The sequence below is a fragment of the Oreochromis niloticus genome, unplaced genomic scaffold (genome assembly GCF_001858045.2).
Source record: "Oreochromis niloticus isolate F11D_XX unplaced genomic scaffold, O_niloticus_UMD_NMBU tig00002504_pilon, whole genome shotgun sequence".
In the NCBI taxonomy this organism is placed as follows: Eukaryota; Metazoa; Chordata; class Actinopteri; order Cichliformes; family Cichlidae; genus Oreochromis; species Oreochromis niloticus.
The window spans coordinates 34394-61578 of NW_020327649.1; the positions used below are offsets into that span (position 1 = coordinate 34394).

The 27185-nt window shown below is 44.2% G+C and overlaps 1 protein-coding gene and 1 long non-coding RNA gene across 2 annotated transcripts; both read right to left on the reverse strand.

Moving 5' to 3' along the window:
• Positions 1–1084: 1084 nt before the first annotated feature.
• On the reverse strand, positions 1085–26880 carry LOC109200047 (protein NLRC3-like). The gene is made up of 4 exons (XM_019355438.2): positions 26206–26880; positions 20202–20375; positions 3480–3511; positions 1085–1098 (listed from the first exon to the last, which is right to left on the reverse strand). The coding sequence occupies exons 1-4, from the start codon at positions 26751–26753 to the stop codon at positions 1085–1087; spliced, it is 768 nt and encodes a 255-aa protein (XP_019210983.1). The 5' UTR covers positions 26754–26880.
• On the reverse strand, positions 15637–16667 carry LOC112845032 (uncharacterized). The gene is made up of 2 exons (XR_003217810.1): positions 16531–16667; positions 15637–15795 (listed from the first exon to the last, which is right to left on the reverse strand). It is a non-coding gene; the product is annotated as an uncharacterized LOC112845032 (long non-coding RNA).
• Positions 26881–27185: the final 305 nt, after the last annotated feature.

Sequence of the window (27185 nt, forward strand, 5' to 3'; positions counted from 1 at the left end):
GCCACCCGAACCGCCCTGTTGAGGACCGCTGAGCAGAACAAGAGACTAGCGGATCGCTGCCGCGCTCCGGCCCCTGCATACCAGGTCGGGCAACAGGTATGGCTGTCTGCAAAACATGTTCCTCTAAGGGTTGAGTCTAAAAAACTAGCTCCACGCTTTATCGGGCCCTTCCCCATCCAAACCATATTGAACCCTGTGACTGTACGTTTGTCTCTTCCCCGTTCCATGAGAATTCACAATGTCTTTCATGTGTCCCAGGTAAAGCCTGTCCGGACCAGCCCTTTGTGCCCGCCCTCCGGGCCCCGCCACCCGCCCGGATTATCGACGGCGCGCCGGCGTATTCCATATCGCGGATATTGGATGCCAGGCGCCGCGGTAGGGGCTTTCAGTTTTTGGTGGACTGGGAGGGGTACGGTCCGGAAGAACGTTCTTGGGTGCCACAGTCCGCGGTTCTCGATGATGCCATGGTGAGAGACTTCCGCCGCAGGCACCCTGATAAATTTGCTAGGTCGCCGGGAGGCTCCCATTAGAGGGGGGTACTGTCAGGTCCGACGGTGCCCCGACCGGCGACCTGTGTGTATATGTGTGTGTTTGTTCTCTCGCCCTGTTTTTGTCTCCGTCTCCGCTGCAGTTGTTATGCGGTTGCGTAGCAACGGGAGATCTCCGACCCGGAAGTGCTGCCACTCTGAGCTGTCCCACCTGCAACTGATTCCTCGCCAGCTGCTGCCAATCATCCACCATTGTTGGCAGAGCTATTTAATGGTGTGGCTGAGTGACAGACAGCGCTGGAGTATTCCACCAAGCCTGGTAGTGACTCGAACTCAGCGAGTGTAAGACAAGCGTTTGATAGCGGAGGGGGGCTAATCGCGTCTGTTTGCCTTGTTCCAGGAAACGAGCGAGACGGAGATACGAGAGGAGAGACGTCACTATTCACGAGAGTTGTGTGGACACACGAGGGGAGCACTGAAGGGACTTAGCACTGTGGATAACTGTGGATTGGCTTCACTGTAAATAAAGACACTGTTCAACTTTAACGAGCGGTCCGCGTCTGGGTTCTCTTACTCACCACCCCGTAACAGTTTCATCATCTGTTCAGAGCTGAAGAAGGTTCAGAATGTAGAAGTTTAGAAAATGGAAACTCCAAACAGCTGAAGCCAACAGGAAGCAGCTTCAAACAGGAAACTGTGCAGAGTTTCAGACTATATGTCCTGATGCAGCCAGTTGGATTTTGGAGATTTGAATCTCTGTTCTGTGACGAAGTCCTTGAATCATTTCTTCCAGTTGGTCCAACAAGACAGACTAAGTATTGGACATGTGTTGTGATGGCCCCTCTGGGTCTGTCAGGTCACAGGAATGAAGAGAGCTCAAACTGGGCACACAGTTGTTCCAGTCTGGACCAAAGACTCTATACTGGGACTGAGGGACTGCTTTGACTGCACCCACTGGGACTTTTTAAAGGCTCATGTTCTCACTTAGATCATCGATTTCTACTTACATTTCTTTCTGGGAAAAATGGGGATTACTTTGGAAACAGGAAGTATTTTCCCCAATAAGCAGCCCTGGATTAGTAAATCACTCCAACATTTTCTCAGGCAGAAGAAGCTGTCTTGTTATGAGGGAGAGAAGAAAAAGATTGAGGCACAGAAACTTGTTGAAAGAGAGATAAAGCAGCTAAAATCAGGTGTAAAAGTAAAGCAGAGGATGAGCTGAATAAAGGACACTCAAGGCTGGCTTGGAAAGGAATGAAGTCCATGGTGGGGATGCAGAACAAGGACCAAAGATGAATGTGATGCTGAGTCAGCAGAAGACATGGACTCATTGGATTCCAGCTTTGATATCATTGATTTCAATGAAGAGCTTTGTGATTGTAGCAAAGGGCTGGTAGCTTTGAGAGTCCCACTGATGAGGTGTTTGTGTGGAAATCTCTTAGTGGGACCAAAGAGAGAAAAAGCCCTGGTCCTGATGCTGTGGGAGAGAAATGATTGAAGTGTGCTGTGAGGAACTGATGGAGATTTTCACACATTTTCCAGTCCTCCTTGGAACAACAGGAAGTTCCCAGCATATGGAAACAAAGGTTAAGTGTCCTCAGTGATGATGGTGCCACCACCTCCACCTCTTTGTAAAGGAACTAACTGTCATCTGAAGCTTCAAATGGAACTAAGACTTCCTCCACTAGGTGGCAGTGTCTGATGAGAAAGTGTTAGTGGAGCTGGCCTGGAGTCAGAAACAGGAAGATGCAGGATTTGGGCCAAAACTGGGAAAAGTGGTTGGCACTAGTGCCTTAAAGCAAGAAGGTTGTAGGTTGAAGCTTGTTGGCCTTTCTGTGGAGGTTGGATGTTCTCCCACAGTCCAATGAAATGCTGCTTAGGTTCATTGGTGCTTCTAAATTGGCTGTAGGTGTGGATGTGAGAGAGTGCTTCTCTGTCTCTCTCTGTTGGCCCTGTGATGGACTGCTCACCTGTGCAGTTGTACCACGGCTCTTGCCCTATGACAGCTAGGGCACAGGCTGCAGCCCTGTGAGCCTAAGCTGAATAAACAGTTAGCAAAAATGATCCATAGATGGCCTGAAATCCCCCAGTTAGCAGTTTGGTAGATAGCTATGACATGCTAATCCCATCCAGCAGCTGTATTCTACCTGTAAGCTGATCCCTGCTGAGCCAAAGCACTTTTTCATATAAATTACAACCTTTAATAGAAACCTATTGGTCAGCATCTTATTAGCCTGCTGTTAGCTTCATTCCACAGAAAACTGAGAGAAACTAACAGAGTTGATAAAGAATAAAGAGAAATGTGCTGATTTAAAGCCTTTGAAGTGCTTCAGATGATCTCTGTCCACTTCTGTCCACTCATTCATTCATGTAAGCTTCTAATGCAGCTTTGATCTTCACAGTCTGCTTCATGAAACTCATTCTAACCCTGAATGTCAGAGTGTTCCTCCTTCTCTTTCCCATCATTCATGCTGGCAGTGGAGGAGATTTGGATGTTGGACTGTGTTTTGGATGATGTGTGTATGTTTGTGTTGGACTGCTGTCTGTAAAGCAAACGCACATTTTGCTTTGGATTTCAGTGTCAGACAGACTTTAAGGTGGAATGGAGAGTTTTAGAGTTTCACAGTGAATTATCCAGTGGAGGATTTTTCTTCTTCTTTGAAGGTTTGAAATGTGAACATTGTTCTGCTGCAGTCAATGGACTAAACCAGAGAAGAAGAAAACAGACTTTACCATGAAGATCCTCAGTGTGGATCAGTATAATATCAGCCTGATGTCTGCAGTTTAGTGTCAACACAACTTTCACATCATATTCATCTCAGCACAACTAAAACATGCTGACTGACCTCAGAGTTTCAAGTCCACATCCTGGACTCTCCAGGAAACCACACAGATGCTTCACTCCTGAATCCTGCAGGTTGTAGTCTCCACTCAGGTCCAGCTCTCTCAGATGGGAGGGGTTGGACTTCAGTGCTGCTGCCAGATAATCACAGCTGATCTTTGACAAATCACAATCCTTCAATCTGTATAAAGAATGAAAGATGTAAGTTTATTAGTCAAAGTGTGAGCTTGAAATCATTCAGTGTTTCATCATCTGTTCAGAGATGAAGAAAGTTCAGAATGTAGAAGTTTAGAAAATGGAAACTCCAAACAGCTGAAGCCAACAGGAAGCTGCTTCAAACAAACAAGAGAAAAAACTCTGAACGTTTCACATTAAAGTTGTACATTTCTCATAAAAACAGGACAAAGACTTGAAAAAGTCGTGTTTTTCCTTCCAGGAGCCACATGGCTTCACTTTTAAAGGTGAAGTGTGAAAGAAACAGACATATTTGAAGTCCAACACCTTTTTCCAGTCACATGATTAAAGCAGACAAACTACAAGCTCATTTTCATTCCAACAAGTCATCTTCTGACCTGGACTAACAACACTGGTCTCTATGTGCAGCTGGCTGTGAGACCAGTGCTCAGGGAGCGTCTACAAAGTGCAACACTGAAAGAACATCACACACTCATTTGCTTCCAGCACTTTCACACAAACATCTACTGTCATTATTGTCATCAAACTCTGTGGATCCTTTATTGCAAATTCAAATGGGATCAAATGGTCAGACAAAAGAGGGTTATGAGGAAATATGATGAAATGTTGTGTATTAGCAGCAAGTTATTGAATCATTTTCCTCAGAAACCAAACAAAATGATTGACAAACATGTTTTTACAAACTCAGTGTTGGACTTGGATCAGCAGGATTACCTGATGTTTAAAGGCATTTTAGGCTACGTTCACACTGCAGGGGAAAGCGCATCAAATCCGACTTTTTTGACCCTGTGCGACCCCTATCCGATCATGGTATTACAGTGTTCAGTTCAGTTCAGTTCATTTTTATTTCAAACATTTCAAACATGTGTCTTCACAATCATTACAAAATATCATTTCATTATTTGTTTGAAAAGGAGTAGGCAGAAGTATTTGACCCAGGTCACTTCCATATGTGGTACTGAATCCGATACATATCTGATGTTTTAGAAAGCGACTGCTGTTTGAAAGGTCATGTCGCATTAAATCCGTCTTTTAGGGGGCGATCGTGGCTCAAGAGTTGGCAGTTCGTCTTGTAATCGGAAGGTTGCCAGTGTCCGGCAGCCTCGCCTCTGTCAGTGCGCCCCCGGGCAGCTGTGGCTACAATGTAGCTTGCCACCAGTGTGTGAATGTGCGTGTGAATGGGTGCATGACTGAATGTAGTGTGAAGCGCTTTGGGGTCCTTAGGGACTAAGTGCTACACAAGTACAGGCCATTTACCATTTATGTCACTGACACAAGACAGATGCCAATTATCAGCGCCGGAAAAGACAAACGAGAAAGCATGGTGGCGGAAACTGGAGACGGAGTGAGTTAATGGACAGAAACTGAGGTATTGGACTTGATTAGCATATGGGGAGACAATTCTGAAGAAACTGATAGACTGCTGCAACAACACCTACCAGCTCTGTAGCCCCAGTTTTACTTCCGTAAACAAAGTGCGTTGTGTGTGTCTTTTTTTGTGCATGTGGGCCACGAACCATTCACACTACAGCCTGTTTGCTGTCACATTTTATTTGTAGTGTTAACAACCGGACAAAAAAATGGATTTGATGAAAAAATCTGAATTGAGCATTAATACCTGCAGTGTGAACGTAGCCTTTGTCTCGCTGTATGAGAGTCAAGTTATTACTCAATATTTATGGATGATGTTCTAAATTAGGCTCAAATATGTGACAGACATTTAATCCCATTTCAGTTTGGCCTCATCCTGGGCCGGATTATCCAGCACACTCTGTCAGAAGAAAAATTGTATATATGTGATCAGCTACATCATAGGTGTCAAACTCTGGCCCACGGGCCAAATTTGGCCCGCAGCCTACTTACATTTGGCCCGCGAAGCCATACCAAATTACTATTAGAGCTGGCCTAATGGTATTATACAGCTAATATATATATTGTTGTTTAGTATTAAGCTTTGCTTGTTCCATATTCAGTTTTTCAGCAAATCTTGTTTGAGTCCATAAGAAAAGATTCATTCTTATATCTGGAGGAAGATTTTTTTTCAATAAATATTAATGTTAGCTCGCGACTTTGTTCCAGTTTTAAATTTTGGCCCACTGTGTATTTGAGTTTGACACCCCTGAGCTACATGAAATGTATTCTTTCATTTATCATTAAGCACATGTCTACGTGACTTTCCACCTAGTAACTTGTGTGATGAACTTGTTCAGCTACTAACCGCTTCCTGTTTTCAGAGAACATTTAGATGTAGAGAAGAGAAACCTCAGCTCTTTTACAAGAACATGCAGATGTAGAAAAGGGAAAAACCAGCTGCTCTGAGTGACGTTGTTATCTTTGTATCACACACACACACACACACACACACACACACACACACACACACACACACACACACAGAACAATCTTGTATAAATAAAGGACGCAGACAGTCGTGGGGCGCAAGTCTTGCGTTCCATGACTGCCCCTCGCGAGTGAAAGACAACTGCAGTGTTTGTGTTTTCTAACTCAGGTGTTATCAGTTGAAGAAGTACGGGGTGATTTAAAGAAATCCCCTGTCACACTCTTTCTTACATTTTAGCTCTTCAAGCCAAACATAGTAAAACAAGCATATATCTGTTTCCTGATAAAATGATGTGACAGGTAGAGTAAAGTGGTGGTGTTACAGCCTTTCTCCCCTCTGCTGCTGAGGCTGTTAGTCTCTCCCAAACTCAGCTACAGGACTTCCAAATGAATGAAAGCAGCAGAAGTGGCTTTACAAATGAAAGAGGAAGAGGAGAAGAAGAGGAGAGGGAGGCCACCCTGACCATCACTGCAGCTGAAAACATCACACTTCCATTAAAGTTGGTGAGAAAATGTTGAGCAGGATGAGCTGCTGGCTAATCTGGAGGCTGTAGCAGCAGCTCACAGTCACAGTGGATTTCCACTCATGAAAAAGCTCTGGCTGCTTCATTTCTCATCTCATATCAGAGACTTTAAAGCTTCAGTGAAGCTGTACTGTGATGCTTCCATATTCCATATTCAGCCCAATGTGCTCTGTATTGTTTTATGCAGGTCATGTAAACAGGAATGAGCAGCTCATTTCAATATAAAAGGTTGGAACTGTAAAGAAAAACAGAGCTCATGAACTGATTTAATTTTTTTTAGCTGGATTATTTTAGTTGTTCCTTTTTACACTTATAATTATATTTACAATAAGTCTTAACATTCCTCTTTTCCTTGTTAGGCACCACCACAGTTCACTTCAATAAAACTTTACTTCAGATTTGTTTTCATGTTTTGATCCAGAGCCGTTTCCCCTGTGTCCAGTCCTTGTACTAAGCTAGGCTAAACATGTCCAGTGCCTGTCTCTGGCATGAAATCCTAAAAGGATTTCATGAATGTGTTATTGTTCATGTCACATCTGTATGAAACAAACAGGAAGTGAGGTTTATCCTTCATTATCATAAACTGTTCCAGCATGTAAACCTGAGATCTGTTTGGAGCAGCTGACCTGTACGATGTGCACAACACAAACATTATTTACAGGGATGAACATAAGTGGTCTGCAGTTGCAACACACGTTTGCGTACATAAGATTTTCTGGAGGAGGACAGACATTTATTTAGAACTCTTAAAGATGTCGAAGAAGCTCCTTTAAGCAATTAATTTGGTGTTCCTCCACCTCCAAAGAAATGTCAGCAGGAGTCCGAACCGTAATAAAAGCATGTATTATCGGAAAAGTGGTTGCAGGAGGTGAGCTGGCTTCAAACAAATGATGAAAGCACAGAGATGTGGTGCAGAATATGCCGTGAAAATCCCACTCTAGTGGACAAAAACAGTGCCTTTTATACCACTTTTCCGAGAATACTGAATGCAGTTCGTAATCCTTCTGACAGATCTGCACACCACTTATGTGCACCCCTGATTATTTACAATCGGTTACTGTGTGACTGAACCACGTGGGTGTAGGAGGCATGGCTCTGAGTTTTAATAGCACATGGCAACATTCAGTAACACTTTGATTTGTTACAGACTGAGCAGAGAGAAGTGGCTCACTGTGAACGCAGTGATGAGAAAAAGAAGTTAATTTCTGCTCTGTTTCATGATCAATCCTGTTATTGAGGAACAGTAGGTGGGCTCACCTCTGAACACTTAGCCTGAGGACTCAGTGAAGAGTTTTAGGACAGAGACAAAGTTTTGGCACCGCGATAACAGCTTTGATGTTCCAGTTGCACTCGTTCTGATAACATCCTGAAAATAAACTCTCCTAGTAGCAGCTATCACAGCCACAACAAGCCAATGATACCATTTTTATTTCAGTGTTAGACTTCAGTAGAGATCTGTAGCTGTTGTAGCACCGACCAATGTAGCTAGTACAAGATCAAATTAGAAATTCCCGACGGGGCCGGGGATTTCTAATTTAGTGACTTGACATGGAAAAACAGTTCAGACATCACAAAATATTAGTTATTTAAATTAATACCATTCTCTGCACTTAGTAGAATGACACCTTTCACCATCTAATGATACTAAGAATATGTTTTCTGTATCAGTATTAGTGAAGGAACAATGAGGAGACTGATTAAGGAACAATGAGGGGAAACTGCAACAGCAGCAACAGAAACCAGGAGACAAAGCTGAGGTCTGGGTTCCTCTATGCTACACACAGCCTCCTGCTCCTGGACTTTAGTAAACACATAAATATCTCCAAGTACACTTACTTCAGAAACTCTATTAAACTCATTACAAGTTTACTTCAGCCCTTATTGACCCACAACATGAGCAAACACAGTAACTCACACAGCTACTGTTCAAGTTTAGTCATCTTTAATACAAATATACCTCATTATTATGAATCTCACAGCTACCTGCTCATTGAACTGAACAATACTTCTGTTTTACCATTAAAACAAAACATGTGACTGTAAAAAATCTTCAGACAGTAATTAAGAATCTCCTAAGCAATCCAAAGATAAAGAAAAGTTCACCTGCCAATTCTATAAAGCTTGGTTGTTTATACAATAATATCATTCAATGATCAGCAGTGGGGATGTTTGGATCTTGACCCAGTGTGGACTCTGCAGTGCAGCAGACAGAAATACAATTATTGGTTAACTAAATAGCTTCAGTAAAACACAACTGTCTTTCTACATGAGCACTTACTCCTTTTAAGCTCCATCTGCTCCACCTTCTGAGTAAGAAGACATGAAAACAAACTGTAAATCTAGTAGAAATATAATTTCTGACTCATGATTGGAAATGTAATGAGATCCATTTGTACATTTAGAGCCTGACACTGTAATATAGCAGCACGGACATTCACAGCAGCAAAGGGTTCTTGCTGATCTGAGCTGGCTTGGCCCTGGCTTATCGAAGATTAAAGAAAGCGGAATCAGCTGTTCAAACCCCCACAAGGCTGCCCGCTGTGACTGAATCAATGGGATGGGTCGTGACATCTCAAAATGGGCTCATTGAACGCAGCACAGATAAGGTGTTGGAGAAGCTCATGGCGGTCGTGAGTTCGCAGACTTCGCTCTTTGAGCGCAAAATTGATAACCTCTGGGAGAAGCTCGTGGCTCTCCACTGGGAGGTTAAGAGACCAGTGATGCTAGTGCTGCACGATTAATCGTTAGAAAATCGCGATCTCGATTCATACTTATGTGCGATCTCATTTCCAAATGACAACGGTTAAAAAAAAAAGAAAAAAAGACGACAACGATTGTACCGCATTTTGATCCGGGATGTAATCTGCATGAAAACAAGCGCTCACTCTTCCTGCTCAACAAATGACAAGGGCGGAGCCTTATCACTAGGTTTACTATCCTGCGCAAATTTGCGTAACTTCCCTAAACCCAACACCCCCTAGAATTACTGGCTTTTTTATTTTGTGGTGCAAGTCCCGAGGTGTTAAGCACCCCTGCTGAGATTTTCACAGGTCGTCAGCTCGTTTCTCCTCCAGCTTTTGTGGTGCAAACCACCCATTATCCTTGAGGCCTGGCACATTTGCATTTGCACACTCAGAGTTGCTCAGGTCCAAGGCAGGCCAAACCTCTGTGTTACAACTTTCAGAAATGCCTGGTAGAAATGCTTCAACTTACTCATGAGATTTTGACCACATTTCTTGCGGAAGTCACAACTATACTGAATGCACGACCGTTGTTGCCAGCTTCCCTACGAACCTTGGTAGGGAACAGCTGTTCCCTACCAAGGTTCGTTGTCCATTCACACAGTATATTGCAACCAAGCCAGACAAATTTGGGATCAAGTTCTGGATGGCCACGGATTTGGACACCAAATATGTCTGCAGTGCATCTCCTTACTTGGGAAAGGACCCCAGTCGTCAGAAGGGAGAGAGGCTGGCAGAGAACGTGGTCATGAAACTGATGGAGCCGTTTTTGGATGATGGGAGAAATGTCACAACGGACAATTTCTTTACTTCACTGTCACTGTCGCACAGACTGCTGCAGCACAAAACAACGTTACTGGGCACGGTGAATAAAGTCCGGCGTGAACTTCCTCAACTTGCAAAAGATACTGCAAAGCGAGAGGTATTCTCCACTTCAGTGCTTAGAAGTGACAGTGTCTCCTTGACAATTTATGCACCTAAAAAAAACAAGACTGTGTGTGTTCTAAGTTCCATGCACCAAGACGTGACGATCGGTGACGGCAGAAAGAGGAAACCCAACACGATAACAGACTATAACCACATGGAGGTATGTGAATGTGTGTACAATTTTACACCAGTGCTACAATGTTTTCTGATGTGTGCTATACAGGCCTATAGAAAAAAACATATACTCATGACTCTCTCTCTCTGCTTTTACAGTGTGGTGTAGATGTGTTGGCACGGATGTATTCTGTAAGATCAGCAACACACAGGTGGCCAGTAGCGGTTTTCTACAATATGCTGGACCTGGCGGCGGTGAATGCCTACATTTTGTACAAGGCATGTACAGGGTGGACAGGCAAAAGAAGATTGTTTCTGAGTCTTCTAGCTCAGCAACTTCGTTGCCGATTCATGCAGCACAAGGAAATATTAGCACAGAGGCAGGCTGCTGAAGCTGCTGCAGCTGCTGTGCCGGGGACTGTAAAGACAACGCAGTGCCAGGTGCAAGAGAGCTGCAACAGGAATCGCAGCAGGTTTACCTGTGCAACATGTCAGAAGTTCACCTGTACCAAATGCAGGAATGATGGACACTGGGTCTGCAAACGCTGTAAAGTTTGAAACACTTTGAAATAAAACAGACTTGTGTACCCATATATTGTGAATGTGTTTCTTTTGTATGTAGGTTGTAACACAGAGGTTTGGCCTGCCTTGGATCTGAGTAAACAAATGCCAATGTTGCGCACACACACACACACACACACACACACACGCACACACACACACACACACACACACACACAGCAAATCTGCATTTATTTGTCCCACAAGTGGAAAATCTGCATTGTCATTGCAAAAAAGTGGACAGAGCACGGTATAGAAAGTGCACTATACAAACAATCTGGAAACATATATATGGACACGAGTATTCAAAAATATTGGTGTATCTATACACACACACACACATATCTATCTATCTATCTATCTATCTATCTATATATATATATATATTTATATATGTATATATATATATATATATATATATACGTGAAGTACCCTCAGAAGGTCTGCTAGATGATGTTAATGCAGCACTACGGACGATACCTACAACCACGATTACCGACACTAACAAGCTGATCTACACTACGGCAGCAGTGATCAGTGAGATGCTTGGCTACAAGTTGAACAGCCACAAGGGGCAGTACCCTCCATGGAGAAGGAGGCTAGAGGGCAAGATCAAAGTAGCACGGAGGGAGGTTAGCCAACTAACGGAGTTGCAGAAAGGCGCGACAAAGAAGGTGCATAAGAAATACAGCAAGCTGTCCATACCTGAGGCCTTGGAAACTGCCAAGCAAAGACTCACAGCCTTGGCAAGCCGCTTGAGGAGGTACACCAGAGAGATAGAAGGCAGGAGAATAAACCAGCTGTTCTCCACAGAACCAGCAAAGGTGTACTCTCAGTGGCAAGGGAACAATAACAGAACAGCACCACCAAGGCTGGAGACGGAGCAATACTGGAAGGGCATATGGGAGAAGGACGCAACCCATAACGGCAATGCTCAGTGGCTAGTGGATCTGAGGGCAGACCACAGTACCCTCCCTGAACAGGGTCCAGTAACCATCACAGTGGCAGATATCCAAGAAAGGGTCTCCAGTATGAAGAGTTGGACAGCACCAGGGCCCGACATGGTTCACGCCTACTGGCTGAAGAAGCTGACTGCACTCCACGAGCGTCTGGCAGCACAAATGAACCAGCTGCTAGTTAACGAGAGACACCCGGAATGGCTAACTGAAGGTCGGACGGTCCTGATCCCCAAGGACCCCAAGAAGGGACCGGTCCCATCCAACTACCGACCAATAACCTGCCTCAGTACTACATGGAAGCTCCTGTCAGGCATCATATCGGCTAAGATGAACGGGCACATGGGTCAATACATGAGCGGGGCACAGAAAGGGATTGGCAAGAATACCAGAGGCGCAAAACACCAGCTACTGGTAGACAGAACAGTCAGCCGAGACTGCAAGACCAGACTGACCAACCTGTGCACAGCCTGGATTGATTACAAGAAGGCCTATGACTCAATGCCCCACAGCTGGATACTGGAATGCCTAGAATTGTACAAGATCAACAGGACCCTAAGAGCCTTCATCAGGAACTCAATGGGGATGTGGCGCACAACACTAGAGGCCAACTCCAAGCCCATAGCACAAGTCACCATCAAGTGCGGGATCTACCAAGGAGATGCTCTGTCCCCACTGCTGTTCTGCATAGGCCTGAACCCCCTCAGTGAGATCATTAACAAGACTGGCTACGGATACCGACTACGAAACGGAGCGGTTGTCAGCCACCTCCTGTACATGGATGACATCAAGCTGTATGCCAAGAGTGAACGAGACATCGATTCACTGATACACACTACCAGGATATACAGCAATGACATTGGAATGTCATTCGGACTGGAGAAGTGTAGTCGGATGGTAACAAAGAGAGGGAAGGTAGTCAGAACTGAGGGGATTGAACTACCAGAAGGCAACATTGCAGACATAGAGGACAGTTACAAGTACCTGGGGATCCCGCAAGCGAATGGGAACCATGAAGAGGCCGCTAGGAAAGCTGCAACCACCAAGTACCTGCAGCGGGTCAGGCAAGTCCTGAGGAGTCAGCTGAACGGTAAGAACAAGATCCGGGCCATCAACACCTACGCCCTGCCCGTGATCAGGTACCCTGCTGGGGTAATAGGCTGGCCAAGGGAGGAGATAGAAGCCACTGACATAAAGACAAGAAAGCTCCTTACCATGCATGGAGGGTTTCACCCCAAGTCCAGCACCCTGAGGCTGTACGCTAAGCGGAAGGAAGGGGGCCGGGGACTGGTGAGTGTCAGCACCACAGTCCAGGATGAGACAAGAAACATCCACGAATACATCACGAAGACGGCCCCAACTGACAGCGTGCTCAGTGAATACCTCAGGCAGCAGAAACCCAAGAAAGAGGAGGAAGGCGAGGAACCATCATGGAAGGACAGGCCCCTGCACGGTATGTACCACCGGCAGATAGAGGAGGTGGCTGATATCCAGAAATCCTACCAGTGGCTGGACAAAGCTGGACTGAAAGACAGCACAGAGGCACTAATCATGGCAGCACAAGAACAAGCTCTGAGTACAAGATCCATAGAGGCTGGGGTCTACCACACCAGGCAAGACCCCAGGTGCAGGCTGTGTAAAGATGCCCCAGAGACAATCCAGCACATAACAGCAGGGTGCAAGATGCTAGCAGGCAAGGCATACATGGAACGCCATAACCAAGTGGCCGGCATAGTGTACAGGAACATATGCGCCGAGTATAACCTGGAAGTCCCGAGGTCAAAATGGGAGATGCCCCCAAGGGTGATGGAGAATGACCGAGCTAAGATCCTGTGGGACTTCCAGATGCAGACGGACAAAATGGTGGTGGCTAACCAACCGGACATAGTGGTGGTAGACAAACAGAAGAAGACGGCTGTAGTGATCGATGTAGCGGTTCCGAATGACAGCAATATCAGGAAGAAGGAACACGAGAAGCTGGAGAAATACCAAGGGCTCAGAGAAGAGCTCGAGAGGATGTGGAGGGTGAAGGTAACGGTGGTCCCCGTGGTAATCGGAGCACTAGGTGCGGTGACTCCCAAGCTAGGCGAGTGGCTCCAGCAGATCCCGGGAACAACATCGGAGATCTCTGTCCAGAAGAGCGCAGTCCTGGGAACAGCTAAGATACTGCGCAGGACCCTCAAGCTCCCAGGCCTCTGGTAGAGGACCCGAGCTTGAAGGATAAACCGCCTGCAGGGGCGTGCTGGGTGTTTTTTTTTACATATATATACTAGATGTGTCTGTGTGTATAACTAGACTTTATGCATATTATATAAGGTGTGGCTATATAAATATATGTACAACTCTGTGTATATATGTTTATGGCCAGGCATCCAATGTAGTGACAAGGATTGACAAGAACTAATATTGCATATGAGAAATATTGCACATAGAAACTACCATGGTGTACAGTACGCTGCAGGTAAGAAGGAAAGTAGCCTTGCAGGGAAGGAAAGACCTGAATCTCTCATGGTTAGGGGTCGGGGGAGGGTGTGTTTGCACAACAAAAGCAGGAGAACAATGGAGCTGAAGACCTGTGAAAATCTCAGCGGGGTGCCAAGAGGTGTTAAGGTCGGGGGGAATTTACGCAAATCTGCGCAGGCTAGTAAATCTAGTAGTAGGGACTTGCACCAGGGAAAAAAGGCTCAGTAATTCTAGTGTTATACCACGTGATACAGAAGCTGTGCCGTGATGCTCAAATTGGCAGGAAAAACAACGGAGAACACGTCAGGGATGACGAGAAAGTGACAGGAGAAAATCCGTCCCGGTCAACCACCCAAACATCAATAACGGGAACCTTATACAGCGCTTCCCTATACACGTCGAACTCCCACAGGCACAAAGAAATTACAGAGGCTATTACTCATCACCTGACCAAAGATATGGCTCCCATCAACACTGTGCACAACGAGGGATTTAGGAAAATGATCAACACCCTAGACAAACGCTACACAGTGCTGTCCCGCAACTGTTTTTCTATGGTTGCACTACCTGCTCTATACACGCAGTGTCGAGCAACGGTGGAGACGGAATTTCAAGCAGTACAACATTTTGCGGCAACCACAAAATGTGAGACATTTGTTGTTTTTATGTTTATTTATTGTTTTTATGTTCAGTCTCAACTGTTACGAAGTTGATGTGCAGTTAATAAGTGCAATAAATATTTATATTGGAAAAGAAAATCGTGAGAGAATCGTGATCTCAATTCTAAGCAAAAAAAATCATTGTAACAAGTGCAACCTGGCAGTTTGTTGCTCTCTGCCAGGTGATTGGCTGAAAGAGCTGTGAAAAGGTAGTGGGTGTGTGGGGTGAAGTCAGCGCTCTCCTGTGGAAGAAACCAGAGGCAATTAATTCACTCGGGTGCGAGTGGGTATACTGTCGGTAAGAGACTTTTGTCGTTTTGTTTGGATCATTTGCTGGTTGTATGTGCCTATTTTTAATGTGTCGCTGGACTTTTTTAGTGTGACCACCAATTTTAATGGAAGAATTGATCAAGCCCTAGATCGACTGCGCACAGGGAAACTGATCAATATTGTAGGTATATTGAGTGTTTGTTTTTAGCTTCATGATTTTAAATGGTTTCATAAAATTGGTATTTTATTGGGTAATATTTTAATCAATAATGTTGTTTGTTTTTCAGCTGTGCTGTCTCTGCTGTCCTTTTTCGTTCTTTTGATTGATTTGTAATTTTGTTTTGGTTAGTCCGTCCAGCCGTAAAGGCGGTTATTGATTGAGAGTGAGTTGTGTAAGGGCGGACTAACCTCCGCCACCTCCCTTTGTGCCACCTCCCTTTGTCTCCCAGATCGCAGACCATGCATAGCGCTGAGTCCCAGCTGCGCTGAGACCTGAATTGTTTGCAGTGCGTGTCACGATTGCAGTGTCGCTAAGCGGGGTGTGACGGGGTTGCAGTGTAGTCATATTCGCACCGTTAGTGTGGTAAGTCTCATGTGCAGCTGGGATATCAGCAGGATCTGCTATAAGTCCTGTCTGGAAATAAGGGGAATTTGTATGTTTAATTAATGTAATAAATAAATGATCAATTTATTTCTTTGTCCCGTTCACTCGTACCTTGTCCTCGGTTACAAAGACATAGCATAAATTTTCACTGCTATGCAGATGATACGCAGCTCTATCTATCCATGAAGCCAGGTAACACACACCAATTAGTTAAACTGCAGGAATGTCTTAAAGACATAAAGACCTGGATGGCCGCTAACTTTCTGCTTCTTAATTCAGATAAAACTGAGGTTATTGTACTCGGCCCTGAAAATCTTAGAAAAATGGTATCTAAGCAGATTCTTACTCTGGATGGCATTACCTTGGCCTCCAGTAATGCTGTGAGGAACCTTGGAGTCATTTTTGACCAGGACATGTCCTTCAATGCACATATTAAACAAATATGTAAGACTGCTTTCTTCCATTTGCGCAACATCTCTAAAATTAGAAATATCCTGTCTCAGAGTGATGCTGAAAAACTAGTTCTTGCCTTCATTACTTCCAGGCTGGACTACTGTAATTCTTTATCATCAGGAAGTCCTAAAAACTCGCTGAAAAGTCTTCAGCTAATCCAAAATGCTGCAGCAAGAGTCCTGACAGGGACTAGAAAGAGAGAGCATATTTCTCCTGTTTTGGCTTCCCTTCATTGGCTTCCTGTTAAATCCAGAATTGAATTCAAAATCCTGCTCCTCACTTACAAGGTCTTAAATAATCAGGCCCCATCTTATCTTAATGACCTTGTAGTACCATATCACCCTATTAGAGCACTTCGCTCTCGCTCTGCAGGCCTACTTGTTGTACTCATACCTTGTCCTCGGTTACATTTTGGCGTTGTTACGAACAGGATTCAAGGGAGTGGCCGTTTTTTTGTTATTTTTTTAAGGACAGCAGGGACAGGTTTGTAAGATTGGCGTGAAGGAGCAGCCAGGTCTCGCCATCATGGAAGGGAGCGAGCAACAAACAATGGCCCAACGTATACAGGAGTTGGACAACAAACTTAGAGACTTGAAAACAGCATCTGTGGGTACAGAGAGGCCCTCCACGTCAACAGGAGCTACAGGAAGCGAATCAGAGACTGCGAGACCCAATCCTGTGGTATTTGTACAACAGGATAGAAAGTTGCCAACATTTTCAGGGAAGTTGGACAATATGGGCTCACTGACTCTGGATGAGTGGATTGAACAAATGAGAGACTTTGTGCGCACGAGAGGCAGAACTGAAAAAGAGCAAGCTCAAATAATTTTTAATCATTTAGAGGGTACCACACGCACTGAGATAAAGTTTTTACCAAAAGAACAGAAAGAAAATGTTGAGAAAATTTTTGATACACTGAAAGAAACTTACAGCTGCTTAGATTCCCACATTTCTTTGCAACGCAGATTTTTCAATCATAAACAACTAGAAGGTGAGTCTTTAATTGACTTTTCTCATTCTTTGATGGCCTTAATGGACCAGATTATTAAAACTGATGAGGAAGCTGCAAGAAAAGCTTCAAAAGATCTGCGTGATCAATTTTGTGATGGTGTTAGAGATCAGACATTGAGGATCAGGCTGAGAGATTTAATTAATGCCAATCCACAGTGGACGATTCGTGAGGCGAGAGCTGAAGCGACCAGGTGGATGGCACAGTATGAGAATCAGCCTTTTAGGTCTAGATATAACCAGTCTATTTCAGTCTCTGCAGATATGCAAGCTTCCTGTGAAAGTTCAGATTCTAGAACATCAGAATATGCTGAGTTGGTGTCCCTTTTTAAAGCCCAACTCGACCAGCTGATGGAACCGCAGCCTGACACACCGGCCCCGGCATCATCAAAGAAGCAAAGCTCGTGCCGCCGGCGCTCTTCACAACAGCCGGCTGTGGTGAGTCATAAGGACAATTTTCTTCAGTTCAATCATCTACCTCACCTACCTACAGCAGCCTCCACTCCACTACCCACCCCAGCAGCTCTGAATGCTGCTGGGAGTAAAATGAACTCCATTAGTGTGTTAAAGTCTTTCCCTGTGACGGTGGAAATGGAAGGGGAAGAAAGAAAGAAAAGGGTACAAAATATTGAGGAGATAGAGAGTGTTGCTAAAGATTGTATCTCGCTGCCTTTACCCAAACTGACTGCCTGCACTGCACAGCCCCAGCCGCAGCATCCCGGGCCGGCTATGCGCCCTGTGCAGCTGCAACTAGTACCGCCTCTGCCTGAGGCCTCCACACCACCCTCAGCCTCACTGTCTGCTGCTGCCACCCTACTGACTGCTTCTCTCTCTGCTCAACCAATTGCTGTTGCTGTGCAACCATTTCCTCAAATCAAATCAGATCAATTTATTTATATAGCACTTTTCACAGGATAAAAACCACACAGTGCTTCACAGTAATATAAAACAGAAATACATAAAATACATTAATAATCAAACATACAGCAATAATCTAATTAAAAGCCAACCTAAATAAATGAGTCTTAAGCTGCTTTTTAAAAGAATAAATACAATCAAGACAACGTAAAGATGGAGGGAGAGCATTCCACAACCTGGGGGCCACCGCTCTAAAAGATCTATCACCTCTAGTCTTAAAACGAGTTCATGGGACTACCAGCAGCCTTTGATTAGATGATCTCAGGCTGTAAGAGGGAGTGTGGGATTCTAAAAGATCAGAAATGTAGGCAGGGGCATCACAATTCAAAGCTTTAAAAGTCAGTACCAAGATTTTAAAATGAATATAAAATGTACTGGAAGCCAGTGTAATGAACGTAACACTGGTGTAATGTGCTCTCTTTTTCGTGTCTTGGTTAAAAGCCTTGCAGCAGCATTCTGGACTAACTGGAGACGCTCAAGATTCCTTTTGCTCAAACAAAGAAAAACACTGTTACAATAATCTAAGCGAGATGAAATAAAAGCATGAATAACCATTTCTAACTCAGATTTAGACAGCAGTTTGGAGATGTTTCTTAGCTGAAAAAGGCAATTCCTAATCAACTGGTGAGAGTGTTGTTCTAGGGACATGGCAGAATCAAAGATCACACCAAGGTACCTGAGGCTCAGGTGAACAGATGAGCCAAGAGAACCAAGATGCTGTTTGATTAGAGATATCTGGTTGTCGGGGGCAATAATTAATGTTTCTGACTTCTCAGAGTTCAACTGTAAGTAGTTGTCACCAATTTAATAATGGAAGATAAAAAGTCCGTAAAACCTTGAATAAAAACACCAGCGGGGCCGGGAGGGCGGTAAATTAAAACACAATAAAATATATCTGAAGAACCAACCTTAAGAAGTTGTGACTCAAAGGAAGGGAAAAACTCAGAGTCCATAGTCCTGCAAGTGAGATTGTCTCGGTGAACAGTGACCAGACCACCACTCCACTGTCAGGCATCTGCAGCTCAGTTAGCCACTCAGGCACCTGCTCAAATTCCTCAACAAATATCACTACAGTCAGTAGCTCTGTCTCTAGCACCGTCACCTGATCTATCGCTAACATGGCCAGCTGCCCAGCCTTTAGCTGTGGCTCAGCCAGCTGCCCAGCTAGTTACTCAGCCTACAGCCCAGCCCCCTCGATCCTCTGCTGGATGTTCAGAGGAGCTCAGTCTGTTAAGTGAGGACTGTTTACCTGGGCTGGAACAGACTGACTGCACCGCACAGCTCCAGCCGCAGCATCACGAGCCGGCTGTGAGCCCTGTGCTGTCTCAACCAGCTTCAACTTTGCCAGAGGTCTCGATACCTGCTGGTCACGCATCTGTCTCTGCTGAAGGGTCCGAGGGGCCGCTTCAGCTATCATCTGTTTCACCATCCACATAAACTACACTGCCATCATCTCCACCAGCTGCTACTGTATCACCATCATCATCGTCAGTAGCTGCAATGTTGTCGGAGGGGCCCGCGCTGCCAGTGGATGAGCTCAGAGAGCTGGAGGAGGAGCTCAGCAAGCAGGAGGAACCTGCAGCGCCAGCCGTCAAAGCCTGTGACAGTGTAAATAAATGTTAGACTGGGCTCCATGGAAACACTGGGACTGGTCAGCTTCTGATACCATCAACAGCTTTGACATTCATGTCTTTCCTTTCTCTCTCTCTGTTTCCACACAAGCTCAAAGTCTCTGCAGCCTGTTTTTATCTGCTATCATCAGATCTTCATCATCCTCAGTCACATCCCTCACACACTCTACAGCCTCATCAGCACTGACTTCATCTTCACTGACTGATGGAGCACAACATGAACCTGTGGAGGCTGAAACACTGTCCTGTCAAACATCTCCCCATCACCACTCCACGTCTGTCAGCCTTTAAATGAACCCTGCTCAAGTCTGTCACTTTTATTTGGAGCCAAGAGGAAAAACTGTTATTCAGTCGTTTGGAAAGACACAACATTCCTGAAAGCACTCAAACTTCTTCACATTTGTCTTCTGACACATCCTGAACATTTATTTACTAAAGAAAGTTTCAAACATCAATCAAACATCTAAAATACAGAAAAACTACAACAGCAGCAGTCAGTGAACTCACCTCAGAGTCTCCAGTCGGCAGTTTGGACTCTCCAGTCCAGCACACAGAAGCTTCACTGCTGAAACCTGCATATCGTTTCCACTGATGTCCAGCTCTGTCAGATGGGAGGGATTGGACGTCAGAGCTGAGGCCACAACTTGACATTGAGTCTCTGAGAGTCCACACCGAGTCAGTCTGTAATTATAGAAAATATAACATGTTTTATTATAAGAGCAGAAAATCTGCATTACAAACACAGACTGAATGTATATGAAGACAAAACAGAGTGAGGTCATAATCTGATGAACATCTGCTCTTCACATCTGTGCTTCAGCTCCTCTTACTGTGTTTGACATGACACAACGATTGAGTCTCTCTCAGACCTGCAGACTTTTAATGAGAATCTTTGTTTGGCTTTAATCTGCAGATGAAGGAGGAAGATGGTGTCACATTTAGGCTTCCATAATGTCCACAGTCTGTCACTGAGATCTGATCCAGAGTCAGAGTGAAGACACACATTTGGACTGTTTCCTATTTTGAATCTGACTCCAGAATATTTTGAATGAGTTCAGCTCAGTGAAGAGTTCCAGCTGGAAAGCTGATCTGTGTTTGCTACCTGCTGTCAGGTACGACTGTTCAAATTCACACGCAGGAAAAATCTGCTGACTGACCAAGGTCAGAAACCAATCAGAGAGCTTCTGTTTGACCCACAGTCACTGATGATGACTGCACATAACCAAGCAGTGTGTTATCAAATATGGATCCTGCTCTTATAATAATGATCATCAGATGATATTATTGTGTTATTTTGTAGCTGAATACGATGTTTGTGTGATTATCAGTGAAAGAAGCAGTGAGGAGGATGGAGAGAGAGAGAGGACAGAGGGTGAAGTTAGAAACACTAAAAGGATTTTTCATGGATTTCATGGATGATTTGAGTGATTTCCAGCAGGACACTTAAACATGTCAGTGGACGTCCTAAAGAACATATTCACTGATATGAAACGTGTCATTGCACGGTTCCGGTGACATCACCCCACCAAATGGCAGCTTAACGGGTAGCTCTCTCTCATAATTAATAATTTCACCCGTAAAGAGTCAAATTTATTAAACATCTTTTGACATACAGTAAAGGTATACGCGGGGTGAACATGGGGAAAAGAGACAAGCAGAAAGGTTCGGCAGAGGAACGTACAAATGAAGGGACTCCTGCAGCAGCGTTACCACCTCGACACGAAGCTAATGCTATGGGTAGTGCAGAAGAAGGTTCAGCTCTAACCACAATACTGGAAGAAATACGGGACTTTCGAAGAGAGTTCCAAGATTTCAAGTCTGACCTAGTCAATGTCAACAATAAGATAACTGAAGCAGAGACCCTTATCGCGAAAGTGGAAGACCGTGTGCAAAACACAGAACAGGTGATGTAAAAAATCATCAGCGAACAAGAAAATAAACTTGTAGACCAGGAAAGCCAGGCCCGGCGAAAGAATCTAAGGTTGTACAATGTACCCGAAGGAGCGGAAGGCTCCTCAATGCCAGTTTTCTTGGAAAAAATATTGAAGGAATGTCTCGATCTCCCCCAGGGCATGGAGCTTGGCATCAAGAGATCACATCGGGCCCTGGGAGCAGCAAGGAACCAAGAAGAAACTCCCTGCTCAATACTAATACGTTTTTCCCGCTTTACTACAAAAGAAGAAGTTTTGCGCAAAGCGTGGGCCAAGAAGACCATCCTGTTGAACGGACAGAGAATATTCTTTGACCAGGACTACGCCCCAGCCATCCTGTGGAAACGTAAGGACTATGCTGAAGCTAAAAGGGCTTTGAAACAACAGAACATAAGATTTCAGACTCCCTATCCTGCTAAATTAAGGGTCTTCTACCATGATGGGACTGTGCTCTACTCAACTGCGGAGGAGGCGACTGCGGACATGCGAACCAGGGGATTTCAGATCACTAAAGTTACACTGAAGGAAACCCAAACGGAGCAGCTGTCAAGTTCAGCGTGGGAGACGATGGGGAGGTCGCAGCAGCGCAATTCGGAGGGGCACAGAGAAAGAACTATTTGTGAGCAGCTTCAGATTTTTAGGAGGCGCTCCCCCTCAACTACAGGAGGCCAATGAGGATATAATACTCTGTCAAAGTGGGTAAGACAATAGATTCCCCTTACTAGATGAATAGTTAAGACTATCAGAGAGACGATGGAGAAATGCACCTTAAAGGAGAAATCAGGGGCCCTTATCCTTTAGCAAGGAGAGGCTTCCCCCTGCTAGTGGGACCTACACAACATACGTGCCAGGGTCTGATAGGAATGACCCCAACCTTGGAATCACGTTTTTCATCTTTGTTTGGTTTTCGGCAGTTATTTTTGTTCATTGTTCGGTTTCTCAGAGGGAGTTGACCAGTTAATAAGTTATTCAAGTTCTGATACTTTATTTTGTGAAAAATGAGTGCCAAAGGGAAAAAGGTTATTTTTCTTAATGTAAATGGGCTTTAACATCCTATTAAGCGAAGCAGGATTCTAACTAAAATGAAGAAAGATCGAGCACAATTCGTATACTTACAAGAAACCCACTTGAATAATAATGAACATGGAAAAACTCAAGAGAATGGGCTTCACAAACATGTTCTCCTCATCATACAATTCTGGCCGCAGGCGAGGTGTGGTGATCCTAATTTCTAGGGATCTAAATTTTGAAAAGTTATGTGAAATTAAGGACAAGCAGGAGGTTTGTGCTGGTTCAGGGATCGGTTGATGGCAATCTGGTTACATTAATGAAAGTTTATGCACCACCTGGAAGCAACCAGAGTTTCTTTTAAAAAAAATATTAATATAATGGTGACAGAAACCCAAGGCCCCTTGATTTGTGGTGGCGATCTGAATATTAGCCTGTGGCCGGATTTAGATAGATCTAATAAAAGAATGCCGGAATCAAGTAATTTGTATAAAGAAGTCTCTGCACTTTTTGAAGAGGTGGGTTTAATTGACGTATGGAGAAATCGTTTCCCTACAAGGAGAGATTATTCTCATTACTCAGCTCCACATTCCCTCTACACAAGAATAGATTACTTTGTGACATTTGAAAAAGATGGGGATAAAATCCAATCATGTGAGATTGGTACAATAGACATAAGTGACCACTATACTATACTACTATACTACTCTCTACTTTCAACTGGCTGTTAAAAAAAACGCAAATCCCACTGAGTTGGAATGGTAAATGGCCTGTATTTGTATAGCACTTTTCTAGTCCCTAAGGACCCCAAAGCGCTTTACACAACCAGTCATCCACCCATTCACACACACATTCTCACATTGGTGATGGCAGCTACATTGTAGCCACAGCCACTCTGAGGCGCACTGACAGAGGCGAGGCTGCCGGACACTGGCGCCACCGGGCCCTCTGACCACCACCAGTAGGTGGCTATCATCTCGGCTATCCCAAATCACAAAAAAGGCAGGAGGATGGGAGCTGCCGTCACTAAAAAATTATTTTTGGGCTGCTCAGCTGAAGACTGTGATAAACTGGTGTGATATAAGCTATAAAGCCCAGTGGAAAAATATTGAGGAGAGCATGTTTTCTTTTCCAATACAAGCTGTCCTGATGGACTTAAACATTCAAAAATATATAGACAAGGTCTACAACCCTTGGGTGAAGTGTACACTTAATGTATGGAGAAATGTTGTGAGGGAATTTAAATTGGAACAGGACTTGGCTTTATTTAAATGGTATGCTTATGACTGACTTTGCCCCAAATAAATTGGACTCACATTTTAAAATTTGGTCTGCTAAAGGATTAACCACATTTGATATTCTGATTAAAGATGGGAACTTAATTAGTTTTTATACATTGATACAAAAATACAATCTGGAAAAGCAGGATTTTTATCGATACTTGCAAATAAGACATCATGTAAAGACAACAATTAGAGTGGTGTCGAACACTAATGTAGATTTGATATCTATGCTTAAAAAGGAATATAGTGGCGATGTCAACAAAAAACACATTTCCCTTTTGTATACATTTCTTACAAATAAGCTTTCTCACTCAACAGAATATGTGAAGATATTATGAGAGAAGGAGGGAGGAGTGTGTATAACAAAGGATGAATGGACTCAAATATGGAAACGACAATGAAAATGCACTTCCTCACGAAGATGGAGGGAATTTGGATGAAAAACTGTGATAAGGTTCTTTATCACCCCTTGCCAAAAGACTCATTACGACAGGAACCCCCCTGTATGTTGGAGAAAATGTGGACACCAACGAGCACACCACACTCACATAATGTGGGACTGCCCTTTGATCAGGACCTACTGGAAAGGAACGAAACACTACATGAAATTTTCAACTGTACCCTTTTGGAATGAAAACAACTTTTTCGGATGTATGCCACAGGAATGGTCTAAAAAAGATAAATGTTTACTAAGTGCCTTGCTAGTTGCAAGTAAAAAATGTATAACAAAGAAATGGCTACTACAAGATGTACCAACCTTATCATTGTGGTGGGAAATAGCACATGAGATTTATAGGATGGAGAAGTTAACAGCGTATGTGAATAACAGAGAATGTTTGTTCTTGTCGTGCTGGGGAAAGTGGGCTCAATACACTACTATACATAAGCCTAAATTAAAAATTAAAAAAATAAATAAATAAATAATCTGGCAACTGGTCACTCCCAATTGTTCAATGTTTCTTTTTTGTTTGGTTTTCTGCAAATTGTGTTAACCAATTGCATTGTAAACTGTAAAACTCAGAAATTAAAAAAAAAAAGAAAAAAGAACCGTGTCATTGAACAGGATTAATATCAGTGTAAACATGGTGGAAAGAGCTGTGACTGCATGGATGTGACACACTTCAAATCTGTTCTTCACTCTTAGATTTGGGATCCAAGGAGCTGCTGCTGAGTCTGTACAATAAAGGGATGGTGTGGAAGGCTGCAGCGTACGGACACAATCACAGTGTAGTTACAGCCTAAACCTCCCACCGTCTATACAGCACTGACATTATGACGTTTGGTGAGCGCTGCCAGGAAGTTAGCTCAGGGATGTAAACAGCAGCCAAAAACACAGCAGTAAATTCCATCAGCAGAAAACAGGGACAACGTTAGCTCACATATTTGACACATGTTCACTCCAGATGTCAGCAGTGTCTTCTCACTCAGTTTGTCCCACTGTTGGCAGTAAGAGAGCACAGCTGGTTCACCTCTGAGCCCTCACTCTAAACCACAGCTCTGTCACTCATCAGTACATCACACTTTAATCACACTAAACCAGAGTCTTCCTCAGCACCTTCATCCTCACTCACTATGTTTATGCCACTAAACTCTGTGTCTGTAGTTCTGTCTGTAGTCAGACCATGACTGCTCTGGATATTTGTCACTGTTTTTAACATCAGAGTTCACTTCACTACAAAGAAGCTCTTCATAGATTCTTATTTCTGTCTAACAGCAGCGTCTGAATGACCAACAACAGCAGCAGATTTAAAACACTGCCCCCCTAGTGACACAACACAGGTACTACATGTAGATGTGAGTCTACAACACACAGCGTACGACTACCAATGCAGGATCATGCTGAGTGCACACACACATTTCCTGATCAATACAAAAATATCATTTTATCTAAGAAACTCAAACTAATGAGAGTCATTTAGTATTATGTATATCTGAAGAACTAAACTACTGATCTACACTAATTAATAACTTTGTAACTGATCAAAAATCTCACGGTTCGGATCGGAACACGATTTTAGGTCACAGATCGGATCAATTTTCAGATCAGACTGGGCAGCAAAGGGCTGCTTAAACTCCTCTGCTCCGCCACCTGGACCGCTAGCGCTGACCATAACTACCGCTTGACAGACTGACCACGCGCACCATACGCATACTTTTTTTTTTCTTTTTTCGAATCTTCGGATCACGTGCGTACCGAACCGTGGAGTGGGATCGGTTCGGATTACGGATCAACCGTGATCCGTTGCACCACTACTAATTAATGATGTTAATGGTCACATCTGGACTCACCGAGCCTTTCTGCAGTTCCTCACAGCTGGAATCAGTCTGTATCGTCCCACCTCTGATGTGTTGTACTTCTGCAGGTCCAACTCATCCAGAACCTCCTCTGACATCTGCAGCATGAAGGCCAGAGCTGAGCACTGTATCTCAGAGAGTTTCTTCTTTGATCTGTTCTCTGACTTCAGGAACTCTTGGATCTCCTGAAATAATGAGAGGTCGTTCATCTCCATCAGACAGTGGAAGATGTTGATGCTTCTGTCAGGAGAGATTTTATCATTGTTCATCTTCTTCAGGTTGCTGGTGACATTCTGGATAACCATCCAGAGGATTTCTGGACTGTTCTCTGTCTGACCCAGCAGACTTCCTAAGAGTCTCTGGTTGGACTCCAGAGAGAGGCCATGAAGGAAGCGAACAAACAGGTCCAGGTGGCCATTTTTACTCTGGAGGGATTTCTTCATTATGAAAAACAGGAAATCATCCAAAGATAACTCATCCCAGCACATGTCCAGGAAGTCTTCCAGCACCTCTGTCTCCCTCTTGGTGAAACAGCGGAACATGTAGACAGCAGCCAGAAACTCCTGAATGCTCAGATGAACAAAGCAGTTGACTGGTTTCTGGAAGATCACACACTCTCTTTTGAAGATCTCTGTACAAACTCCTGAGTACACCGAGGCCTCTGTCACATCCAGACCACACTGCTCCAGGTCTTCTTGGTAGAACATGATGTTTCCTTTCTCCAGATGTTCAAACGCCAGCCTCCCCAGCTTCAGAAGAACTTCCCTGTCAGCCTCCGTCAGCTCCTGTGGACTCGTCTCATGTCCCTCATGGTACTTGTTCTTCTTCCTCTTTGTCTGAACCAGCAGGAAGTGTGAGTACATGTCAGTCAGGGTCTTGGGCAGCTCTCCTCTCTGCTCTGTAGTCAACATGTGCTCCAGAACTGTAGCAGTGATCCAGCAGAAGACTGGGATACTACACATGATGTGGAGGCT